The 21,366-nt window shown below is 38.1% G+C and overlaps 1 protein-coding gene across 4 annotated transcripts in view; it reads left to right on the forward strand.

Moving 5' to 3' along the window:
- Dmtf1 (cyclin D binding myb like transcription factor 1) overlaps window positions 1-21,366 on the forward strand; it is a 40,297-nt gene that overhangs the window by 12,029 nt on the left and 6,902 nt on the right. For 3 of the 4 annotated variants that reach the window (XM_052173134.1, XM_052173135.1, XM_052173133.1), the window contains 10 exons: window positions 280-402; window positions 7,329-7,423; window positions 9,850-9,964; window positions 10,801-10,877; window positions 14,639-14,796; window positions 15,868-15,900; window positions 16,653-16,762; window positions 18,065-18,293; window positions 19,359-19,510; window positions 20,696-20,905. In XM_052173134.1, the coding sequence (XP_052029094.1) occupies window positions 280-402; window positions 7,329-7,423; window positions 9,850-9,964; window positions 10,801-10,877; window positions 14,639-14,796; window positions 15,868-15,900; window positions 16,653-16,762; window positions 18,065-18,293; window positions 19,359-19,510; window positions 20,696-20,905 (1,302 nt within the window). The remainder of the gene's footprint in view (window positions 1-279; window positions 403-7,328; window positions 7,424-9,849; window positions 9,965-10,800; window positions 10,878-14,638; window positions 14,797-15,867; window positions 15,901-16,652; window positions 16,763-18,064; window positions 18,294-19,358; window positions 19,511-20,695; window positions 20,906-21,366) is intronic. The other variant, XM_052173136.1, reaches the window with a different exon arrangement.

The raw sequence follows: 21,366 nt of genomic DNA on the forward strand, positions 1-21,366 counted from the left end.
ATCTTAGGAAAACCTAGTTACTTAGAAGGTGGTACTTTTGCCCACCATAGTTCTTGTTATAAGAACAGGAGCTGGGTACTACTGTAAGCAAGCAAAAAGCAATGACTTCCGAGTCCCTGTGTAGCTGGGTGAACTCAGGTGAGCAAGTGGGTGAAAGGATGGCTTTAATGGATAAGACAATTGCTGCAGAGATTGGTGTAGTAGGTAGAAATTTTATGATTTTGAAATTGTTTTGAGGTTTTGAGCTTTCTGTTTGGTTTATTTTTCTCCTTCCATTAGACCCTGATGAAATAGACTCAGAAGACAGTACTGAACCTCCACATAAGAGGCTTTGTTTGTCCTCTGAGGATGATCAGAGCATTGATGACTCTACACCGTGCATATCAGTTGTGGCACTCCCACGTAAGTCAGTTAAGGAACATAGAGTTACCTTTGGAATTGGACTTTAGCTTGCAAGAGTCAATTGGGATTTCTAGAGAGACCTGAGCTCTACTTTTATCTACTTAGTCAAGAAAAAATCTGTTCTTAAGCTATTGCTCAATGAGTGTTTATTGTGTGCCAAGCATAAGTCTTATTAAATTGCCTTTACATATTGTCCAATCTTTTCAGCACTTCTTTATTCTCAGCCTGCTGCGCCTGGGGTTTATAGTGACCCTTTTAAAGGAGTATTTATTGTGCCTTATATATATTCTGACACTCTCCTCGTTTTGTAAATGGATATGTGTTCATCCTTTGTTCAAGAGTATAAGATGGAAACTCTACCTTCCTCTCCACCCCGCCCCCAGCAACCTTCCTCCAGTGCCATGCAGTAGGTACGATTATCATACATTGCAAAGAAGAAATTGAAGCTAAGAGACATGGCATTTAGACATTCCCAGGTAGTAGCCCTCATGTTGATCTGCATGGAAGTTAGGGAGATGCCTAGGTTTATTACCCTAATAAGGTTGTTAGTATGTTTAGGTTTTGATACCCTTTAGAGTAGGCTTGATTCCAGAGAAGAGAGAACATTTCAGATGAATACCATTGACGGGCATACCAGCAACAACAGTACATCCTAATTCTGATTTGCTTAGTAAAGAATTTGGAATCCTGTTCCTATTAGATGCCTTCATCTGTAGGGGTAGAAATGAGCCACCTGCCTGTGGGGGGTATTGTCAGTGTGAGTAGAGTAGCCATTTTTGAGAACTCTGATTTTACACATAAGTATCAAATGAAACCAAATCTAGTCAGTGAAGTTAGGACTAGGTATTTAGCATAGAAAATTATTTCTTAGCAAATAATATGCACAAATAATTGCTTCTCAAACTGAACAGACACCATTTTATTTCAGTTTACTGTGCATTTAAAAAAAAACAAACAGTTAAGACTAGTATTAATTTCAAATGTAACATATCCGTGCCTAAAATTTTGTACTAAATGAAGTTTCTTCCTGTTGGTTCATGTTTGTGTTTCTTTCTGTCTTTGTCACTTTTTTAAAAACTTAGTTGACTTATCTATACAGATATATACAATCCTATACGAATATTTTATAAACCAGAGTTTTTGAACAATTCTTTTGGACTAAATTGTGACTAATTAGTTCATTATTTAAAATACTCGGTTCATAGGTTAAGTTTCTCCTTAGCACTTTGTTCTATGTTTTGGTATTAAGTTTGTCCTATCGCCTAATAAGTTTGTGGAGATGGTGGTATTAGCGAATATGTGGTGTGCAGTTTGTTCACTACATTGGGGACATAACTAATAGTCTGATAGGAGACGGCACTTACTAAGCTGGACTCTTGAGTATGTTCTCCACATTTGTAAAAATTGTTGATAAAATCAATTTAGAATCGTTCCTCTTTTGTTACAAATCAATAAATAAAACCCAGAGTAAGGCACAAAGTTTGGCCCTTCAGTCCCCTCTCAGCCCTGGGCTCTGATGAGTAGCTGAGCTGCCTGGGCCAAGAAGCCGAGGAACAAAAGCAGCTGGGTGGTCCTGTCTTCATCCTCATGGCGTCACCCTAGGAAGTAAACAGGTGACTGCGTGTGTAGTTGGTGCAGACCATGGCCATTCTTTTTCTGTAGCCATCAGAACAGCCTCATCTCTAGACATCTGGCATGAGAGAACACTTGGCCTCACTGCTGGTCGTATGTTGAATCTACTGGAGTAGATGTGTTTCCACAGAGCTTTTACAAGTTAGCAGGTACTTTATCTCCATAACCACACTGACTGCATCTAGCCTAGAAGGGACCATTCTGGCTTCATCATAATTGACTACATCAACCATAGAAACTGAAAATGAACGTGTGATACATAGATCCACTTGCAAACCACCCCCAACTAAGAGAGCTGGGTCTTAGCAGGTAGGACAATCCCACTCATACTCTGTAGTCTAGGCCACTGAGTCACCCATAGGTATTACAAGTGCTGGTTAACATAGACACTTAACTCCTGTGCCTCCTTGGAACCAAAGACAAAGTAGCCTGCCCACCATGTCCAACGCACATCTCTAGGAAAAGAAATACTTCTACCTATACAACTGGTAGAAGCAACTTAATGTACAGGTTTAAATATTTTAATATATATATAGGGGCAAAGACATGAAAAAGGTGACATTACTGCCAAAGGAACACAGCTAAAGGTGGCAAGTTCAACAAAAAGGAAATAACACCAGTTGTCTTTTTAAAAGTTTAGTAGTTTAAATAATAATTATAATTAAGAAAATGCAAACAGTTCAGTGAAATTAGGAGAATAACTTATTCTAAGTAAAGAACCCAGAGAGGATATAAAATACATAAAAGTTTGGAGCTAAAGAACTTGGTAAATAAATAAAATATTAAAATTGAGCTTTAACAAACTAGGTCAAGCAGAGCAAGAACCTCTGATTCCAAATTTCTTGAGCTTGAAGTTATAGTAGATATTTAGAAATAACTCAGATTAAAAGAAATCCAAGACATACAAATAAGACAACTTTAAGGAAATGATTGTGTTACGAATATAGAAGGGAAAGAAACATATCAAAATGAATTCGGCAGAATGGCAGTTGGACACTTTCCAAATTCTGAATTAATCTCAGAGACCTCTAATAGAGTCACATAAGGAGGATCCTCTCATGCTGAGCAGGGTGGCACTCAGGAGGCAGTGGGCTGTGGATCTTTGAGTTCAAGGCCACCCTAGTCTATAGAGCAAGCTTCAGAACATCCCTGGGTACACAGAGAAACCTTGTCTCAAAAAACAAACAAAAGCAGTACATAAATATAAATGTTCAGTGGTAACATGAATACATTACTCAGAAAAGTGCTTGCATTCAAAGACAGAAAATGCCTTTCTAAGGCAAAACCAGAGAATCCACTTCTGTCAGGCCATACCAGCTTTATAATACTGAGGGATTCCTTTACTAGAATCAAAACAACAACTATCTCTCCCCCAAAAGTATAAAAAACAAAAACCTACAATTAGATCTTATCAATACAGAGAAACAAGCTATCCAAGAGGGAGAAGGGAAACTAATACCTACAAAGCAAACTCCAAATTTAACAAAACAACAAGAATGTATGTTAGCAATAGTAATGCTAAATAAAAATGGATTAAATTTCACCATAAATGTTTAGTAGCCAAAATGGATTTTAGGGCAAAAATATCAAGACATTAGCTTACTTACAAGGACACACAATACACCAAAAATTAAGGAATGGGAAAAAAATAGATGAAAAGCATCAGAAAGTTATTATTTAAAGGTAAATGAATTTTACTTATAGATAAGAGACAACAAAGGCAACCATAATTATAAAGGAACTGGTTAAACAAGGTGGAGTGACAGCTGCAAATGTGAACACCCCAGCAGTGGGACCCCTGTTACAGAAACCAAATACTGCTATAAGGAGAAATATACTTCATAAAGCAGTGTTTGAGAGATCCAGTTTCCTACTTTGATTTCTAGACAGATCAGATAGAAAATCAACAAAGAAACATTGGCAATAAACTATACTGTAAGCCCACTGACTCTAATAGACTTTTATATATCATTTTATCACGTAGTGAATTGCATACTGTCTTCAGTATAAGGAACACTTCTTCAGGATAGACTATGCATGTTTCAGGCCACAAAACATACCATCAGATTCAAAATGTAGTGATCAGACCACCATGTGAATGAAGTTAGAAATCAAGAAGGAGACTTTAAAATCAACAGTGTGCCATTGAACAATTAATGGGGTCAATGAAGTACCAATCTAAGACATGTCTTGAAACACAAGATGGAAATACGACATACCCAAGCCCACAGGACAAGCAATGTTGAGAGAGAGTTAGTAGCAGTAAATGCCTGCATTGAGGATAGAGTACATAGCCAGACAATGTACTCAGGTATCTAGCCAAACAAGAATAAATCAAACTCAAAATCATAAAGGAAAAAATAACAAGTACCAGATCCAACAGACTGGTCCCTAAAAGGCCAATATAACAGCTCAGTTGAACAGCTAGTTTTTGAAAGCATGTGTATTGAATTGATAAATCATTAGATTAATCAGAAAAAAGACTCAAAAGCAGAGACCAGATGAGAAATTATAATTGATACAACAAAAATACAAAGAATTAGAGATACTCGTATTTTTAAACTACTCTATGCTGATAAATGGGAAAATCTCCAAGTCAATAAGTTTTGTGGACATGTACACCAAAATTGAAGCATGTAGACAGAAAATTTGAACAGACTGATAATGGGTAATGAGAAAGATCACGGCACAGCAAGCACAATGACTAATTAAAGTGTTGACAGGGTAGAGAAAAGAAGGGCTCTTGCACACTGTTGTCGTGCACACTGTTGTTGTGCACACTGTTGTCGTGCACACTGTTGTAGAAGTATAAGTACATCCATCCTGGAAAACAGTATGGTTCCCAGAGTAGAGCTGAAGTGCTCCATCAGGAGATGGCTTTTGTTTCCCATTCCCATGGTTAGAGCCCTGCTCACAGTAGCCAGGATGTGCCATCAGCCTGGTGTCTACCCACAGATGAAGAAAAGGTGATACACAGACACTGTGGAATATTAGTTTAGACATAAGAGAATAAAGTGCTGCATTTAAAGCAGCAGCATGTCTTGGGTTGAGGTAATCCAGGCATAGGAAGCTAAAGATTCACTTCTTGGTGGTGGGGAGTAAAACTGTGGTAGGTAGTGGAAAAACTCAGGGTTTTTTTTTAAGCTGCTGCTTCAATCCTCTCACTTAGCCATTCTAGCTACTCCTTTGGGGTCACCTGCTGCTTCCCACGGTATCATGGTAATTGCCTGCTGACTGGTGGCCCAGTCACTCATCTTTTCTGTTCTCCCTTTGCTTCTCCCTCTTGCTCTCTTGGGCCACTTTTTACTGGTATGCATTTGTGACCTTTCAGACCTGTTGCTTCCTCTTCCCAGCAGTCTCTGCAGAACTCAGTAGTCCTTTTCAGATGTGAGCCCGCTGACAGCCATTGCCCCGTGTTTTCACTGTTCCCTCTGCACTGCGTCCTCCCTGCTCCCTTACCCTGTTGCAGTTTCGAGGTTATTGTTTACTGTCTTGCAATTACTGTTAGATGTATTTTCCTTCTTTGCTTCCATTGTCCTTTGGGAAAACTAGCCCTAGGTAAATTGGTTATTTCCTGTTTGTATTTAACACAGCTAATTGAATAGCCTTAGAGAAAGGTTAAATGAATAATCTGACTTGGATTTCTTCCTCATGAGTAGGATATATGACCTGTCAGGAGATGTCACACCAGACTTACTCATATTCTCTTCCATTCTGAGAATATTGTTTCATGTGTCTCCAAATCTGACACCTACATGTTTCTTACCCAGAGGACAGACAGCCTTGCTTTCTATTTCAGAGAAAATTTACTATATTACAAGAAAATAGACTATACCTCCCATTACAGTTGCTCAGTTTGCACAAGTCCATTTGTCCTGGTGTCCACCCTGGCCATTAAGGCTGGCCTTTCTGCTTACTAGCTTCAGGCCTTTGCAGACTCCAGATGTTCTTACAGTTCTTGGGTCTTTCTTCAGAATCACTCATGCTCTTTCTCTATCTGGATGACTCTCATTTATGCTAAACACGGTTTTCTGTAAACTAAAGCCCTAAAGCCATTTTGGGGCATTATCCAACTGCCTGCCCTTGCTTCCATGTCATTTCTCATTTTTCTTTAATATATTCCATGGTTTCGCGCATGGTCTCCCAGGTCTCCAGAGGCCTTGTGCTAAATGTAGTATTATTTCTTTCTCTCCCCCTGTCTTTGCATTTGTCTTTTATGTCCATCTTTTAGTTTGACTTGTGCACATCATATCAGCCTCTAAGTATGGAATGCCCCAACCCAACACTCAGCTCTAGAGTGCCTCTTCTGTTCTTACTCATTACCTAGGTAATCTTAATTTGTGTTTTTTCTTTCTGGTGATGATGGTCCTACTTATTTCAGCCAGACATCACTTAGAAGTGCTTGGTACTGTAGAGCCACCTTCAGATTTTTTCCTCAATTCTTGATATTTAGTAGATAGATATCACAGTCATGTATTTAAGTGACTTCCTGAAAACTCATGAATGCTTAATAGTAATCTATTCTTGTTGAGCAAATTTAAAAAGAAGGGGCAAAGCACCTGTCATCCTTGTCTTTCCAGTATCTCACATCTCATTTGTCTTCAGATCATATTGGTTCTATCACCACTATATGCTCACAATTTGAACTATTTATGCTTCCACCCAGGCCAACCTTACTGTGCTCACTCTAGCTTCTGCCCTTCCATTGTTTTCCTCACAGCAACCAGAACAATCCTGCTAATGAAAGCGAGCTTATGTCACTTTTCTGCTCAGACTCCTCCAGGGCTTTTTCGTCTCATCTTTGCTGTTGCCTATGAGGTCTCACTCAGTCTCCTTCTGTTCTTACTCCATCCACTGTAACAACTGTGAACTGATTACACTTGTGCCACTGTTTGTGCTTATGCCCTATCATATGCCCCAACTGCAGAGCCTTTGTGCTTGTCTTAAAGAGCCTTCCTGCGACAATACTTCCTTCCTTATCCCAAGTCGTATCACCCTAGTTCATACCTAAAATTTGAGACACTGCTTCACTCTACTCCATTCCCTTTCCTGCTTTATTTTGTCCTTGGCTTATATGAGTGACAACATAATATCTTGTCCATTTCTAGACTATAAGCCCCATGAAAGGAGTTTCCTACATGGTATTCATGTCTATTGAGCAAATTAATGTACATTATAATGATTACTAAGAAGTGGGTTAGGAAATTTGATGATCGCATTTTCACATGGATTTTTGTTAGGGTAATTAGATCCTACGATTATTATTATGCAGATGAATCATTATTTTCTTGAAGTTTCAGAAAATGATCAGAGCTTTGAGGTGACCATGACGGCAACTACAGAGGTGGCAGATGATGAACTTTCTGAGGGAACTGTGACACAAATTCAGGTATAGTACATGATTTAAACTGGCTTCAGTGAGGAACATGGTTATTACACACAGCTTAAGTAAAAACTGATAAGGACATACTTCGACAACATAATGACAATAAAACTAAAGTAAGACCTATCATTGAGGTTTCCATGTTGTAAGCAAAAATAGATTCTTAGTATGTGTTCCCTGTAGAGATCATGGCTGTTGGAATAGAAAGTAATGGGTGTGCCTTCATTTGTGTCTAGAGATCTTGAGCTGTTAATAGCAGTGATTACAGTTGTGCCATTCCATTTGGTGCTTGTAGAACTAGATAGGTTTTCTCGTGTTGTGACGTTGGCTAGTAGCCAGGTCTTTTCTAGTCTTAAGGTGAACTTCTTTTACTGTTTATGTGGTCTGAATCTAAAACATGTATATATTCTAAATTTATGTCTGCCTGATTATGCCTTTGGCTTTTAGTTGGCTTATTCTTTTACTTCATATCTTCATTTAATAACTATTTAATATTTTTGATTTTGAAATATTTGAACATTTTTATAAAGCATCACAGTGGCCTTTCACTTAGGAAGTATAAGAGTTCCAGGTTGATATGTAATATTAAGAACTGAGAATACCTCATATGTACTCTGTTTGAATAGAGAGGATTTTTTTTTCAGTTCTCTTAAAGTAATAGAAAAATTCTTCAGAATGGGACTTGTCAAATCATCCCACCTTTTTAATTTAAAAATTGTATGAGCTTTATTATAAAAAGTCTTGCAAATAAAATGAACATAACTGACCAAAGTTTACCAGACTCAACAGTCTGTACATTTCAAAGAACTTCTCTATAGCTAGAATTGCCATTCTGAAGCTGTGAAGCTTCACATTGAATTTCACACTTTTAATATCAAATATATGTTTATATACTTAACCTACCACCAAAAATGAAAGATCTTTGGCAGAGTGAGAATAGGAAGCCAACTTTATATCTTGTTTAATAGCTTATGTTCATCACCTGCGTTCAGTCTTCCCTCATCCCTTAGTGTCAGGCATTCTTACTCTCTTTTCTGTTATACCTTTACTCACACGTGTGTTCATTTACATATGTTAGTGGCTGGATTGTGCATATGAGGGAGATCATGTAGTTTTCTTCTTTCTGAGATGGTGTGATCTCATCTGATATATATTCAAAGTCTATCCATTCGGCAAATTTTGTTACTTCATTTTTTTTTAGAGCTGAATAGTATTCTAGTTTAAACAAGTAAACAAAGCCTATATACAGTTAAAACTTGTACTTGTTCCAATAGTTTCTCATATATTCATATACACACATACATGCATGAGTATTATTTCTTTATGCATGTGTGCATCTGTGCATGCTATAGCACACATGTGAAAGTCAAAAGATAACTTGTAGAAGTGGACTCTCTCCTTCCACAATGTGGGTTCTAGGAATTGATTTCAGATCAGCAAGTTTGATGCCAAACTCTCTGAGCCATCTCACTGGCTAGCAGTGATTTCTAGCTAGATTTTAATCCCTTCCACTAATGGTGTCAAAGAGGCAACCATAGCGGCATGGCTCTTCTTGCTGTGCTCTTATCTTTCACTGACAGCTTTATCTATTTCTAAGAAAAATGGGATGAGGTTCTTCAGATTAGAAATTCAGTTATCTGTTTATAAGAGAAACAGTACATTCATTCTTGGAACTTACCTCCAAGCAGTGACAGGCTAGTAGTTTATTCAGGCCAGAGTCTAAACTAATCATGTGACTGATGTGTCTATGACAGCCTCATACATGATTAGGCACTATTACCAAATCTGTCCTTTTTCTAGTATAGCTCCCTTCAAGCCCATGGTCAAGTCTGTGTTCTATGCCTAATGTACTTGAATGTACTTAGTCTATAGCCAGTGATGATGCATAAAGATCCTTGTAGCCAGTGTAATAACTATCTCTATCATAGTTCTTTGAGAGCAACATAACACTAGGAAGGCTATGAATCTTCACAGGCTAACAAAAAATTATCAGTGATTTCTTTTAATTTAGTCTGATAATCTTTTATGAAGAAGTTATGCTAGGTAAGAGAAAATCTCTGAGGACATAGGCCACTCATAACACCCAAGGACAGGAGATCTGTCTGAAACTGACACCGACTGTATGGAAAAGTTATATCTTTCTTTCAATTTTTGAAACAAGATCTCACCATATAGCCCCAACTGGCAAACTCAAAATCCTCCTGCGTTAGCCTCCCAAATGCCAGGATTATCGGTGTGTGTCAACAACACCCAGCTTCCTATAATGATTTAAGTAATGCATTACTGATTCAGATTATAAAAAGCAGTATGCACACAAAAGTGAATTTTGTAATTCCTAGCATCAAAAAAGGTGAGTCAGCTTGGGTATTAAATCAAGCTCCCACCTTTTTTTCTCTCACTCTCCACCTACCCCCTCTTCTTTTCTTCTAAAGATTTTACAGAATGATCAACTAGATGAAATATCTCCACTGGGTACTGAGGAAGTTTCAGCAGTTAGCCAAGCATGGTTTACAACTAAAGAAGATAAGGATTCTCTCACTAACAAAGGTAAAGCAGATAGAATTTGAGATTCCAATACCAGAAGCCATGAGTCTAGAAAAGAAAGGCTGTGTCATCAAGATTCTGAATTAGGACTTCCTTGGTGGGACAGAGCAGTGTAATCTTTCTATCTAATGGGTTTAAATTTCAGCCTGAATGATACCATAATGCTATTTATTTTAGAATAACTATTGCCTATTTCTGATTCAGAATAAGTTTTGTTGTGTTTTGAATATTATATTGTGGTTATATAAAGGCAATGCAGTTACTGCTTTTAAGAGGAGAATGCCAATCTTACTTTGGTTTGAAAGTCCTTTAGAAGCTTTAAGTGGGATAGCATTCACATAGCTGGGGAAGCTGTTACCTAAAAGATCAAAGAACTGTGGAACACAGCTGGACTGCTCTAAGGAAAAGAAGCAGAGATACATGAGTCAGTTTCAACTGCCAAACAGCGACTCCTGGCAGCGTCATCTGCTTGGTGTCCAGTTGATTCTGCCTACCTAGCCTCACAGTCTTTAGTACTTGTTTTATTTCTGGTTTTTTTGCCTGTAAAAATAATTTTGTAATGAAAGAATTTTTTTGAATATGATTTGAGTTTTTCCCTTTGTCTTAGCTATTTTTACTTCTGAAAGAAAAGAGGTACTTGAATCTTGTGTCTTCATTCAGTGAGGTCACAGTAGCTACTGCACTCGAGGACATTTCAGATGACTGGAACAGCAGATTAGCCCCATTGTGTTCCAGGGGCACACATCACAAAGGAAGGCTACTGTACTTTATTCCTCTCAAAGGGTCATTTTTAATGTAATAGTTCTTTCATGTATGGTATATTAATATTTCTTTTAAAGGACATAAATGGAAACAGGGGATGTGGTCCAAGGAAGAAATTGATATTTTGATGAACAACATCGAGCGATATCTGAAGGTATACCATGATAATGTTTTCACTTTTCAGTGATTTGTTTACTGATGATGGCAAGAGTATCCAGGTAGTATTTTGTGTGTAAACTATGAATGGCATACTGATTTCCTAACAGAAAATTGGTGCCTTTATAAGGGCAAAGTCTGAACTTGTCACAGTCTGCCCTCCTCGGCCTTGTGTGGTGCTATGATTACAGGCACTCTTTGTATGTACCAAGGTGTGAGCTGAGAAAGGCTATGAGCTAAGAGTGGGTCACATGGAGTTAACATGTGCATAAGTGCTAAGTGGCTAGGGATCAGAGATCTATGATACGAAGCATGGAACATCAACCCTTTAACTGGAAACAAGGTGAGTAGCCTCAGGACAGCTGCATAACATCCAGGTCAAATGATTAGAACTTTATTGTACAAAACTGGGAGGTAATAAAGCTTTGAAGGAACACTGATAGTTTAGTTAAGTGCTAGACTGATTGATGGTAGAGAGCCTTGCCGCCTTACCTGAGCTTGAGTTAGATTCCATGTTGGAAGTGTCGCTGATTAGCATTGCTTGGATAGCACCATATGTACACTCTTTTATTAGCTGTTAATCACCTGGCATATATAAACACACTGTTGCATAAGGTAAGCTTTGTAAAATGTAAAAGCCTTTTAAAACATCTCTCATTCTTTATAAGCTCTCTACAAATTATAAATGGAAGTGCTTTTGCATAGTCTGTTTTGAAGAAACAATAGCAACAAAAAGTCAGTAAAAGTCAGAGAATGAATTAAAAGGTGTCCACTGATCACACCACACACACACACACACACACACACACACAAAGTGGAAGCGAGTCTGAGGGTTGCTGTAGGCTGTGATTCCAGCTTACCTGGTGGGAGGTAGGAGGTGGCATGGGCAGCTAGGAAATGTTTAGATACAGCAGTAATGCACGGCAAGACACAGCAGAGTTAGAAAATAAGAAGGTTTCTTGCTTAGCAGGTTTGAACAATCTCCATGGGCCCTTCCATTTTAGTGGTCCTGAATAAGCTTTGAGACATTTTAAAGCGCATGTGTGAGAACAGTGGGAACTCAGCCTGCAGGGGAAAGAAAGCAAACCAGCAAGTAATGTGCCGTCCTGGTGAGGGGATGGTAAGGAAGAGCCGCCGTAGCTTAAAGAGTTTAGGTCATTTGGGGAATAGTGTACGGTTGACAGGAATTGGCAGTTGAAAAGAAGGCTTAGTCTTGGGAAGGAGAAAAGATAATTTGTTGTTTTTAATTCTTGATCTTACTGTGTGGTGCTCTTAGAAAATGCCAAGGAGGCACTTTTAAGTTCAGTCAGTCCATATGCTGTGCAAAATGATAAAAGGAGCTGCCACAAGGAAACCTAGACAGGCCGAAAGCTTGATCATGTCCCACAGCACCCTGATGATAGGAGGTCCTATCTTAAACTAAAACTAAATCCCGCTTTAACTGTGTGCAGAACAGAAGCTCAAGGAATAAATGATAGAAAAGATTCTGAACCTTTTAGAAGATATATACCACTGTAATTTTACCTGGTTTTCACGTTTATGTAAGATGGTATTTTATGCATTGTTCCTCTTGCTCCGTATTGTGGTTTTTGTTAGACATCATTTATTGACTTGTTTAGCTATATTTTACTGAACAAATATATTTCAGGTTGCTTATTACACAGGAAATACTTATTTTGATTCTTTTATGTTTATGCTATTGATTTTCAAGTAATTTTAGATGCTTACTGACCATTATATTTCTTTTTAAACTTTTTATTTTCTACCCATTTTGCTATGGATTTTTTTTTTCTCCCAGATGTTCATTATACATGATATATAGTAAGGATTTATAGGTTATTCATTACAGATACGTTGTCAAAATTTAGGGCCTGTCTTCTCCTTTTTAAATAACATTTAATAGACAAAGACTCTTAATTTTAGTATCTATTTTTCATGTTGTTTTACATGCTTGTGTAAGATGACATCTCATAGGTATGAAATCTCTTCCTGCCCTCTTTACATTTTGTAATTTTGCATTTTATTTATTTATTTATTTATTTATTGTTTTTTTGGATTTGGTTTTTGTTTTTTTTTTTTTTTGTTTGTTTTTTTTTTGTTTTTTTTTGCATTTGATTGATTGATTGGTTTTTTGGATTTGGGTTTGTTTTTTTTTTTCGAGACAGTTTCTCTTTATAGCCTTGGCTGTCCTGGAACTCACTCTGTAGACCAGGCTGACCTCGAACTCAGAAATGCGCCTGCCTCTGCGTCTGCCTCCCAAGTATTGGGATTACAGGCGTGCGCTACCACTGCCTGGCCTTACATTTGATTTTTATTCTCCCAGTTAAAGTGAAGTAAGGCTTCAGTTCTTTTTATGTGTGGATGACAATTGCTGCAGCAATGTGTATGGTGTGAAAATCTTTTCCAGCTTTTTCCAGCTTAGCTTTCTGTTGTTACGTTTACCAGCATGGCGCTCTCTTGAACAGTAACACCTGACAGGCAGGCATCGTGTCTGTCCTGAGCACTCTTCTCTTCAAACCTTGCTTTGTAGAGAATGAAATCCTGATACAATTTTTATTGGAACTATATTAGTTCTGTATAACTATTATATTTTTAATTTCATGTTCTCCATGACTTTTGTAAGCTTTGTAGAGAAATGCAGATGTCTATATTCATATTTGTCAGCTTGATAGAGGGCTTTGTTGTTTGGTTTATTTCCAAGTATGCATTTCTGTTATGTCCTTTTATTATGGCAGCAACTAACCCTGACGCAGTGCAAGTTTTATCATTTATGAGTATTTTCTTTATATTTTGAAATTTAACATTATCTAAATTTTCTGATATGTCATCAGAATAATGACTGTTTTGAAACTCAACAAGCTACTACTGCTGGTGGACTTAAGTCAATAAATTAACTATCTTATACATCTCTGGTTTCAGTGTACTAATTTAGTAGGATTTCACAATCAATATTCAGTAAGCTGTAAGCCTTGCCCCAAAATTATTTTCTGAAGTTTTTCTCATTTGTTTTGTTCTTGAGGTTATGCTAGCCTAATAAAACCAGCAATTACCAACACAGTTATTTATCCCTTGAATATTTGTATATTGAATATTTGTAGTGTTTTACTTGGACCTGGCACTTTCATCATGGAAAAAGATCAGTAGTAATGGATATTTTTTTTAATTTTCTGGTTTGTGTCTATTTGGTTTTCACTTTTCCAGAATTCATTTTGGTAAGCTGACTGTTGAGTTTAGTCATATGTAAACCCAAACTTTTAGAAAATTGTTCCTGATGCTCACTTGTAGGTCAGTGTCTGGAGCATCTCTACTTAGGCCTCTTGCTTTTTATTATTTATTTTATTGTTGTTGTTCATTTCTAGTATTTGTGTCTTATTTTTGCCAGAAATGTAACACTTTAAAATTTATTCATAAGTCATCCTTTCAAAGAATCAATTTCTAAACTTATCTTTCCATTTATTTGATTGCTGGTGGTTAATTTTGCTTTTTTGATTTTCTTGTACCTGTTTCAAGTATACTTTTAAACTTTTAATGATTTTTAAAAGTTAAAAAGAAATTAAGTTGTTTGAATTGAATAGTTTATTGTTGTGCCTTAAGTATCACATGAAGTATCACTGCAGCATTAAGTTTATATTTGATTTATTAGCAGTAGTCTTTCTCCTAATGTCATTGTAGACCTTTAACATTGAAGCTAACTTAAAAGCACATATACCACATACATTGTATCAGAAATCCTAAATCAAAGAAATGTAACCCATTTAGGCTCGCGGAATAAAGGATGCCACAGAAATCATCTTTGAGATGTCAAAAGACGAAAGAAAAGACTTCTACAGGACTATAGCGTGGGGGCTGAACCGGCCTCTGTTTGCAGTGTACAGAAGAGTGCTGCGCATGTATGATGACAGGAACCACGTGGGGAAGTATGGAGACTTGTGCTGTGCATGTTTGCAGGGAACAAGGGGGTGTGCTGAAGGAACTGTCCGGTTTAAAGTTAATTCCTGAAGTGGAGGCAGCTATGAATCATTACTGATAATTTTGTAATTTAGTATTAGATATGTGGAGGAATCTTATAATGACTTTTTTAAGACTTAGAATCTGAAGTACCTTACTTAGGGTAACTTGACTGAAGTGATTATGTCAGAGTTTGCTTTGTGGGTTTAAACATTGGGTGGTTAAAAATCTAGGAAGTGTTAAAAGAATTCCAAATTCATTCTTTGCTTCCTGATTTGGGAATATAGTAAGACTAGGATAATGACTTCATTTGATTTTAAATGAAACCAGAGTAGAAAATAACTTAGCTGGTAATGGACAGATTTCTGCCGAAGGCAGCTTTCACGGATGTTGAGTGCGATTACTTTGGGGTCTTGCTGCTGCTGCTTTCGTCATACACAGTGAGGCCTCCTCTAACCTGTCAGCAAGCTGCCAGTGAAGAAGCATTTTACAGTGGTGAAAAGAAAAACTTATTTGGCTCAAGAATGAATGACTTGGCTAACTTCTCCAGAATCTTCCATAGTGAACAGCTGGTCTAAAATGGACAGCCTTACATAATGTTCAGATAAATGTTTTGTTTTGTTTTTTTAAGCATATAAATGGAACATTGGATTGGCTGTGTAGAAATAGAGAAATGTGTATCTGCTTGGCTAGAAAAAAATAAGAATTTTCTCTTTACTTATCATGTACTGTTATCTCTTGTAATTTCAGAGACCTAACTAGATAACATAAGGCAGGTAGCTGTTTGAAATGTTGGACTTTCGTAGAGAAAGTGATAGAGTATATATGTATATTATAGCTAAAAGTAATTATTGGGGTTTTTAAGAATGTAGAAGAATTTATTTTAACTTTTTAAGAACTCCCTTTAAACCACATTAACAATATTATCTATATGCTGTGTGATTTAATGTTCAGGTCTCTGAATAAAATTGGATTTGGATAATGTTTTGAGCAGCATTCTGTATTTAATTGATTTCTTCTCCTTTGTTCTGAATTTCTAGATATACTCCTGAAGAAATTGAGAAGCTCAAAGAGTAAGTTTTCAGTTTTGTTTTAATGACTGCAGTTATTAGCTTTTTTGGAAGACTGGTATAACTTCATCTGGCTCTTAAAAGCATGAATTTCTGTTAGCATGATACATTGGGTATACCTCTAATAGACGAATTAGTCTATTGTTAGTCACCAGGTGCTTGCTGAGACCACTAATAGGTATTCCAAAAGAAACTGAGTGAATATCTTCAGTGGCCTGAACACTAAATTAGGAAATTTATACCAGGATCAAAGGCTTGTTATAAACCTAAGACGTGGTGAATACATTTCCAGAAGCACAAAGTTGTTTCACTGACCTAAGGCTATGAACATCAAGTGCACTGTGTACTTTGTGTGTGTGTCTGTGCATATCTGAAGACAAGTGGAAGTGGATCCTATTTATAAGGAACTGTTGGACTCTTTTTAAATGTCTAAGGATGCTTAACACTTTGGGGCTTGCCTGGGAATTACGTCAGTAGCCTGAGGGGAAATTTGGTCTTTTTGAACACATATCCAAGTTACCTATTTTTTCTCTGACCCAGGAAAAGGGCAATTGCTGCCTGTTTTTTTTCACCCACAGACAACTGTGGACCCTACCCAATAAAAGGCCACACTTTCAAACTTTGGCTCTCAAAAGTATTGCTGCCCACAACTTCCAAACCAGTCAAAAGGGAAGAAGAAGAATGAAGAATAAATGGTGAAATTAAAAGGGAGAAAACAATTGAACCAAATGCTGATGGGCAGACTCTTGTTCTAGGCTCCGGATAAAGCACGGCAACGACTGGGCAACCATAGGGGCGGCGCTAGGAAGAAGCGCCTCTTCTGTCAAGGACCGCTGCCGGCTGATGAAGGACACCTGCAACACAGGTACTGGTGCCTTCGTGCGCGTGTGGCGGGGCTTCTTCCCCGCCACAGAGAGTGAGCCTCCTGCCTCTGCAGACCCTGCCACTAATTCAAAGGATCATTCCCTACTCTTTTTTTCCCCCTGGTTTAATGGATAAAGCCAACTGAGTGTTATGCTTTAAAATACAGTACGTTGAATGTTGATAGCAAGGACGTAATCTTAAGTCTAGTATGTTTCGGTTTTGTATCAGTTTAAAGCTGTCCCACATGGGAAACCATTCCTTTTTAAGACGGAAGTACTTTGATGTAAGGCCATCTAACTGAACAACAGCCTATGCTTATGAAATCTTAAAGTTCAGGAAAATCCCAAGTCAGGAAGAACTTGTGCGTATTTCAGGGTTTTGTATATATTTTGTGGATTTCAAACTTGAATTGGAATTTTACATAAACAAATTTGTGGTTATTAGTATTTCAGTATTCTGACAGGTATGCACTTACCTCTTAATATATACAAATGTACTGAAGATAAACTCAGACCTAATATTTGTGAGAAACAGTAGTCTGTAGAAACTCTCTGTCATTGTCTCTACCCTTTCTGAGCTTTAATTGTTCTGTAAAACAAATTAGAGTAAATACTTTCATAAGTCTCCTTCGGTCATCATGTTCCTGAAGGGTAATTGTCTTTTAATTAAGAAATTTTTCAGCCGGGCGGTGATGGCGCACGCCTGTAATCCCAGCACTCTGGGAGGCAGAGGCAGGCGGATTTCTGAGTTCGAGGCCAGCCTGGTCTACAGAGTGAGTTCCAGGACAGCCAGGGCTATACAGAGAAACCCTGTCTCGAAAAAACCAAATCCAAAAAACCAAAAAAAAAAACAAACAAAAACAAAAAACAAAAAAAAAAAAAGAAAGAAAGAAAAATTTCAAGTTTAGTTTCAGCTTCTAAACAGTGTTTTTCTTTGCCCCCCTTACCTAACTGAAGTAAAATCAGAGATCTGCCCTCTATCTCCCTCACCATTCTTATTACCAATAAGACAACGAGAACATGTGGCTAGCCAGCTTAAGGAAGGAAGCAGAAGCTTTGGATGGTGCTCCAGAGGCTCTGCACTGCTGTAGGCAGTCTTCACAGATGTGTTTTAGGTAATATATCTATCCTTAAAAAGCCGATAAATTATAATTCTAGTGAGTACATATGGTTTCCTGCTGAGTGCTGTTATAAAATAAACTGATCAACAGAACTACTCATACTTTGCATTTGTGCTTGGACATAGAGGGCTGGATCCTGTAATGACTGAGAAGATAACAATGTAGTGTGGATTGCTTTCTCAGGGAAATGGACAGAAGAAGAAGAAAAGAGACTTGCAGAGGTAGTTCATGAACTAACAAGCACGGAGCCAGGTGACATCGTCACACAGGGTGTGTCTTGGGCAGCTGTAGCTGAAAGAGTGGGTACCCGCTCAGAAAAGCAATGCCGTTCTAAATGGCTCAACTACCTAAACTGGAAACAGAGTGGGGGTACTGAATGGACCAAGGAAGATGAAATCAACCTCATCCTAAGGTTTGTTTGTATCCCAAATCTTTGGCAACAAAACCCTGCTTGGATACTTGATTGACTTCCTCTTGATTTCCTTGAGTGCCTAATGAAAATCAGCCTTTCTGTGGAGAGCCGTGTCTGAGATCCTGAGTAGTTTACAGTGAGCTCTTTGTTCTTTATGGTTGGTGCAGTTAGTGCCTAAGCAGAGTACCAAGTGAGGAGGCAGAGACTAAGGCAGTGGCAGGGACGCTTGTCCACTGTGCTCCAGGGTGCCTCACCCTAGGCTGTGGGAACAGGGCAGAGCAAGGCCTTGGTTACTGAGCTCCAGTTGGCAGCAAGGACCAGTAACAGTCACATGCACCGTCGAGTTAGATCAGAGTAAACACTTCTGCCTCACAGAAAGAAAATCAGCAGGTAGCTTTAAGATAATGGCAGCAGGAATGTGTGGGTGTGCTTGTAAATTTGGTTTTTATTTTGCTTCAACCGTAAAAACAAAACATAATGGGAAAATCTTCAGAACATTACAGTTATAGTTACATCAAAGTCTTTGTGACAATAAAAGCTAGGACATAGTAGACGTTTAAGACCTGATTTAGTTATATTGCCAAGCTGGATTTTGTTCCATCTTCCATTTTGTTTTTTCTCAACTGTCATTTTTATATATATAAATATAATTTTATATATGGTGAATTTGATATATATTTTTTATATTTTTGGACATATTTAGTTTCTTTATAAATGGAAAAGCTCAGAGCTAAGAAATAACTTATTAAAACCCAAACTACAAAACAGTGCAGCACTGTACAGCTAACCCTGTTCTTGATCTGGTTGTAGTCTTCAGCCTGCTCCCTTCCTGCTTGGTGCTCGGTCTGCTACCTACCGCCTTTCACAGTTGAGCCCTTGGCGCACATTCCTTTTCCTTAGCTGGTAGGCCGGTCCACACAGCTGCAGGCCGGTCCACACAGCCGCAGGCCTCTAACAGTGGCGCCTGCTGCCTACTGTGCCGTTCTCCTTTCACCTGTCACCTGTAGTATGAAGAGCATTTATCAATCACTTTAGGATCTAATAGATTTCTTTTGTAATCTGTAGGATAGCTGAGCTTGATGTAGCCGATGAAAATGACATAAACTGGGATCTTTTAGCTGAGGGATGGAGCAGTGTCCGTTCACCACAATGGCTTCGAAGTAAATGGTGGACCATCAAAAGGCAAATCGCAAACCATAAGGATGTCTCATTTCCTGGTAATGTACTAATTGTTTACAGTATTACTTCTGAAAAAATAGTGGTTAGAAGCTCTTTGCCTCAAGTACAGGCCATTGTGGCAGTTTTTCATTTAAACTGCCCTGTTTCTTTGAGTACTTGTCTTTTCTGCTCAAAAGAAGTCATGTGATTTATAATTCCCAAAGCCGGTGAGCGGAGGCCACCTCACGTATGTTCAGGTTCTTCCACATAAACGATAAAGAGGAAGTAAATTGTACATGGTTTCATTTAGTACGAATCTTTCTTTAAAATGCATTAAGTTTGTTATTTGGAGAAAAATCTGGTACTCTATTTTGTAGAAAATAGGCTCTGAGGGTTTCTAGTTTTGTTACTAAATCCAAAGATCTTAAATGGGATTCATTTAAAAACTTGCAATTTTGCATTTAGGTACTAACCTAAGTTATAGTCTGCTTTAGGCTGTCAGACAAATTTCTCATCTTACGGCACTCCCGACCTAGTTTGCCGAAGAGAATTCAAGGCTGAGGGTCCCAGCTGGCGAGCATTCATGTAGATTACCATGAAGGCGCAGAGCTGGATACTGTGGTTCCCACGGCAATCTCAGCACCAAGGAAGCAGAGGCAGGCAGGTCACTCCAGACTGAGACACCATTCCCTCACACGCCTCAAAAAGAGCAAACTCCAGACTGAAAGACCTTGAGTACATACTACTATCTGGCAGTCAAGTGCAGCCCTCGAGTCATTGGTGGAAAAATGCACACTATTCAATTCAAAGTCAACTTCCTAAATAATTGTACCAGAAGATGTAGGACACAGAAGATACTCTCTTTCCATGCCCTTAACAATGTCCACCCTTTTATAGTTATAGTTCTGATGGCAAGAACAGTATTATTTTAGTATTTTTAAAATCTGGGCAGCCTTAAGTCCAGGTTGCTTGAGGGGCTGAGAGATAGGGTCACTAGGTCTAACAATGAGACCAACCTGGGCAATATAGCAAGACCACTCCCATCTCCAAAAAAATTTTTTTAATCCTTTTTTAATGTTATGATGGATGTTCTAATATTATCTTAACAGTTCTCACGTGCAGTATACAACTATTTACTCCAAATACTTTCCCTCCTTACCCTCCTCCCGCCCTACTTCCCTTGTTGCTTAGATGGTGGTCTGTCGGAGAGTCAATGTTCTTTTTGTCTACCCATCTCCCTTCAGTCTTAATAAAAGGTCTTAAACAGTTACATGAGAACCAAAAAAACAACCCAGTGCTTTTGGAGAATAAATCAGGATCTGGAGTTCCAAACAGTAATTGCAATTCCAGTGTACAGCATGTTCAGATCAGAGTCGCCCGCTTGGAAGATAATACAGCCATCTCTCCAAGCCCCATGGCAGCGTTGCAGATTCCAGTCCAGATCACCCGCGTCTGTAAGTGTTGGCACCTGAGATCCCTTGCCATTGGGCGTAGGGCCTAGTTAACGGCTCCAGTGCCGTGGAGTCTTCTAGAGTGTTGATGGAAATTATCTAAGCCATTTTCTGTTTACCTCCGGTAACGTTTGCACAAGAATGAATGTGTGACAGGAAGAGCTTCAGCTACCTAGCAGCTACAAGCATTTCTAAATCATCTCTCGTTTTTATAATTAAGGATAAGGATTTTTAGAAATTAATAAAATAGATAATCTAAATCATTGATTAGTAGAAAATGTTTTTCTAAAACGTTAGCAAGCAGAGATAGAATTCAATGTGATATGCCATTTATAATTTATCCAGAATGCAAACAACATTAGGGGTATATCTGAGGTAGTGTATTTTAAAAACGGGATCTTTATAAAGGTTGGGGGGAAAATATTAAGGTAGTAAAGGGACAGTTTGATGTAGGAAAATGTTAT

The sequence above is a fragment of the Apodemus sylvaticus genome, chromosome 2, assembly GCF_947179515.1.
Source record: "Apodemus sylvaticus chromosome 2, mApoSyl1.1, whole genome shotgun sequence".
Classification (NCBI taxonomy): Eukaryota; Metazoa; Chordata; class Mammalia; order Rodentia; family Muridae; genus Apodemus; species Apodemus sylvaticus.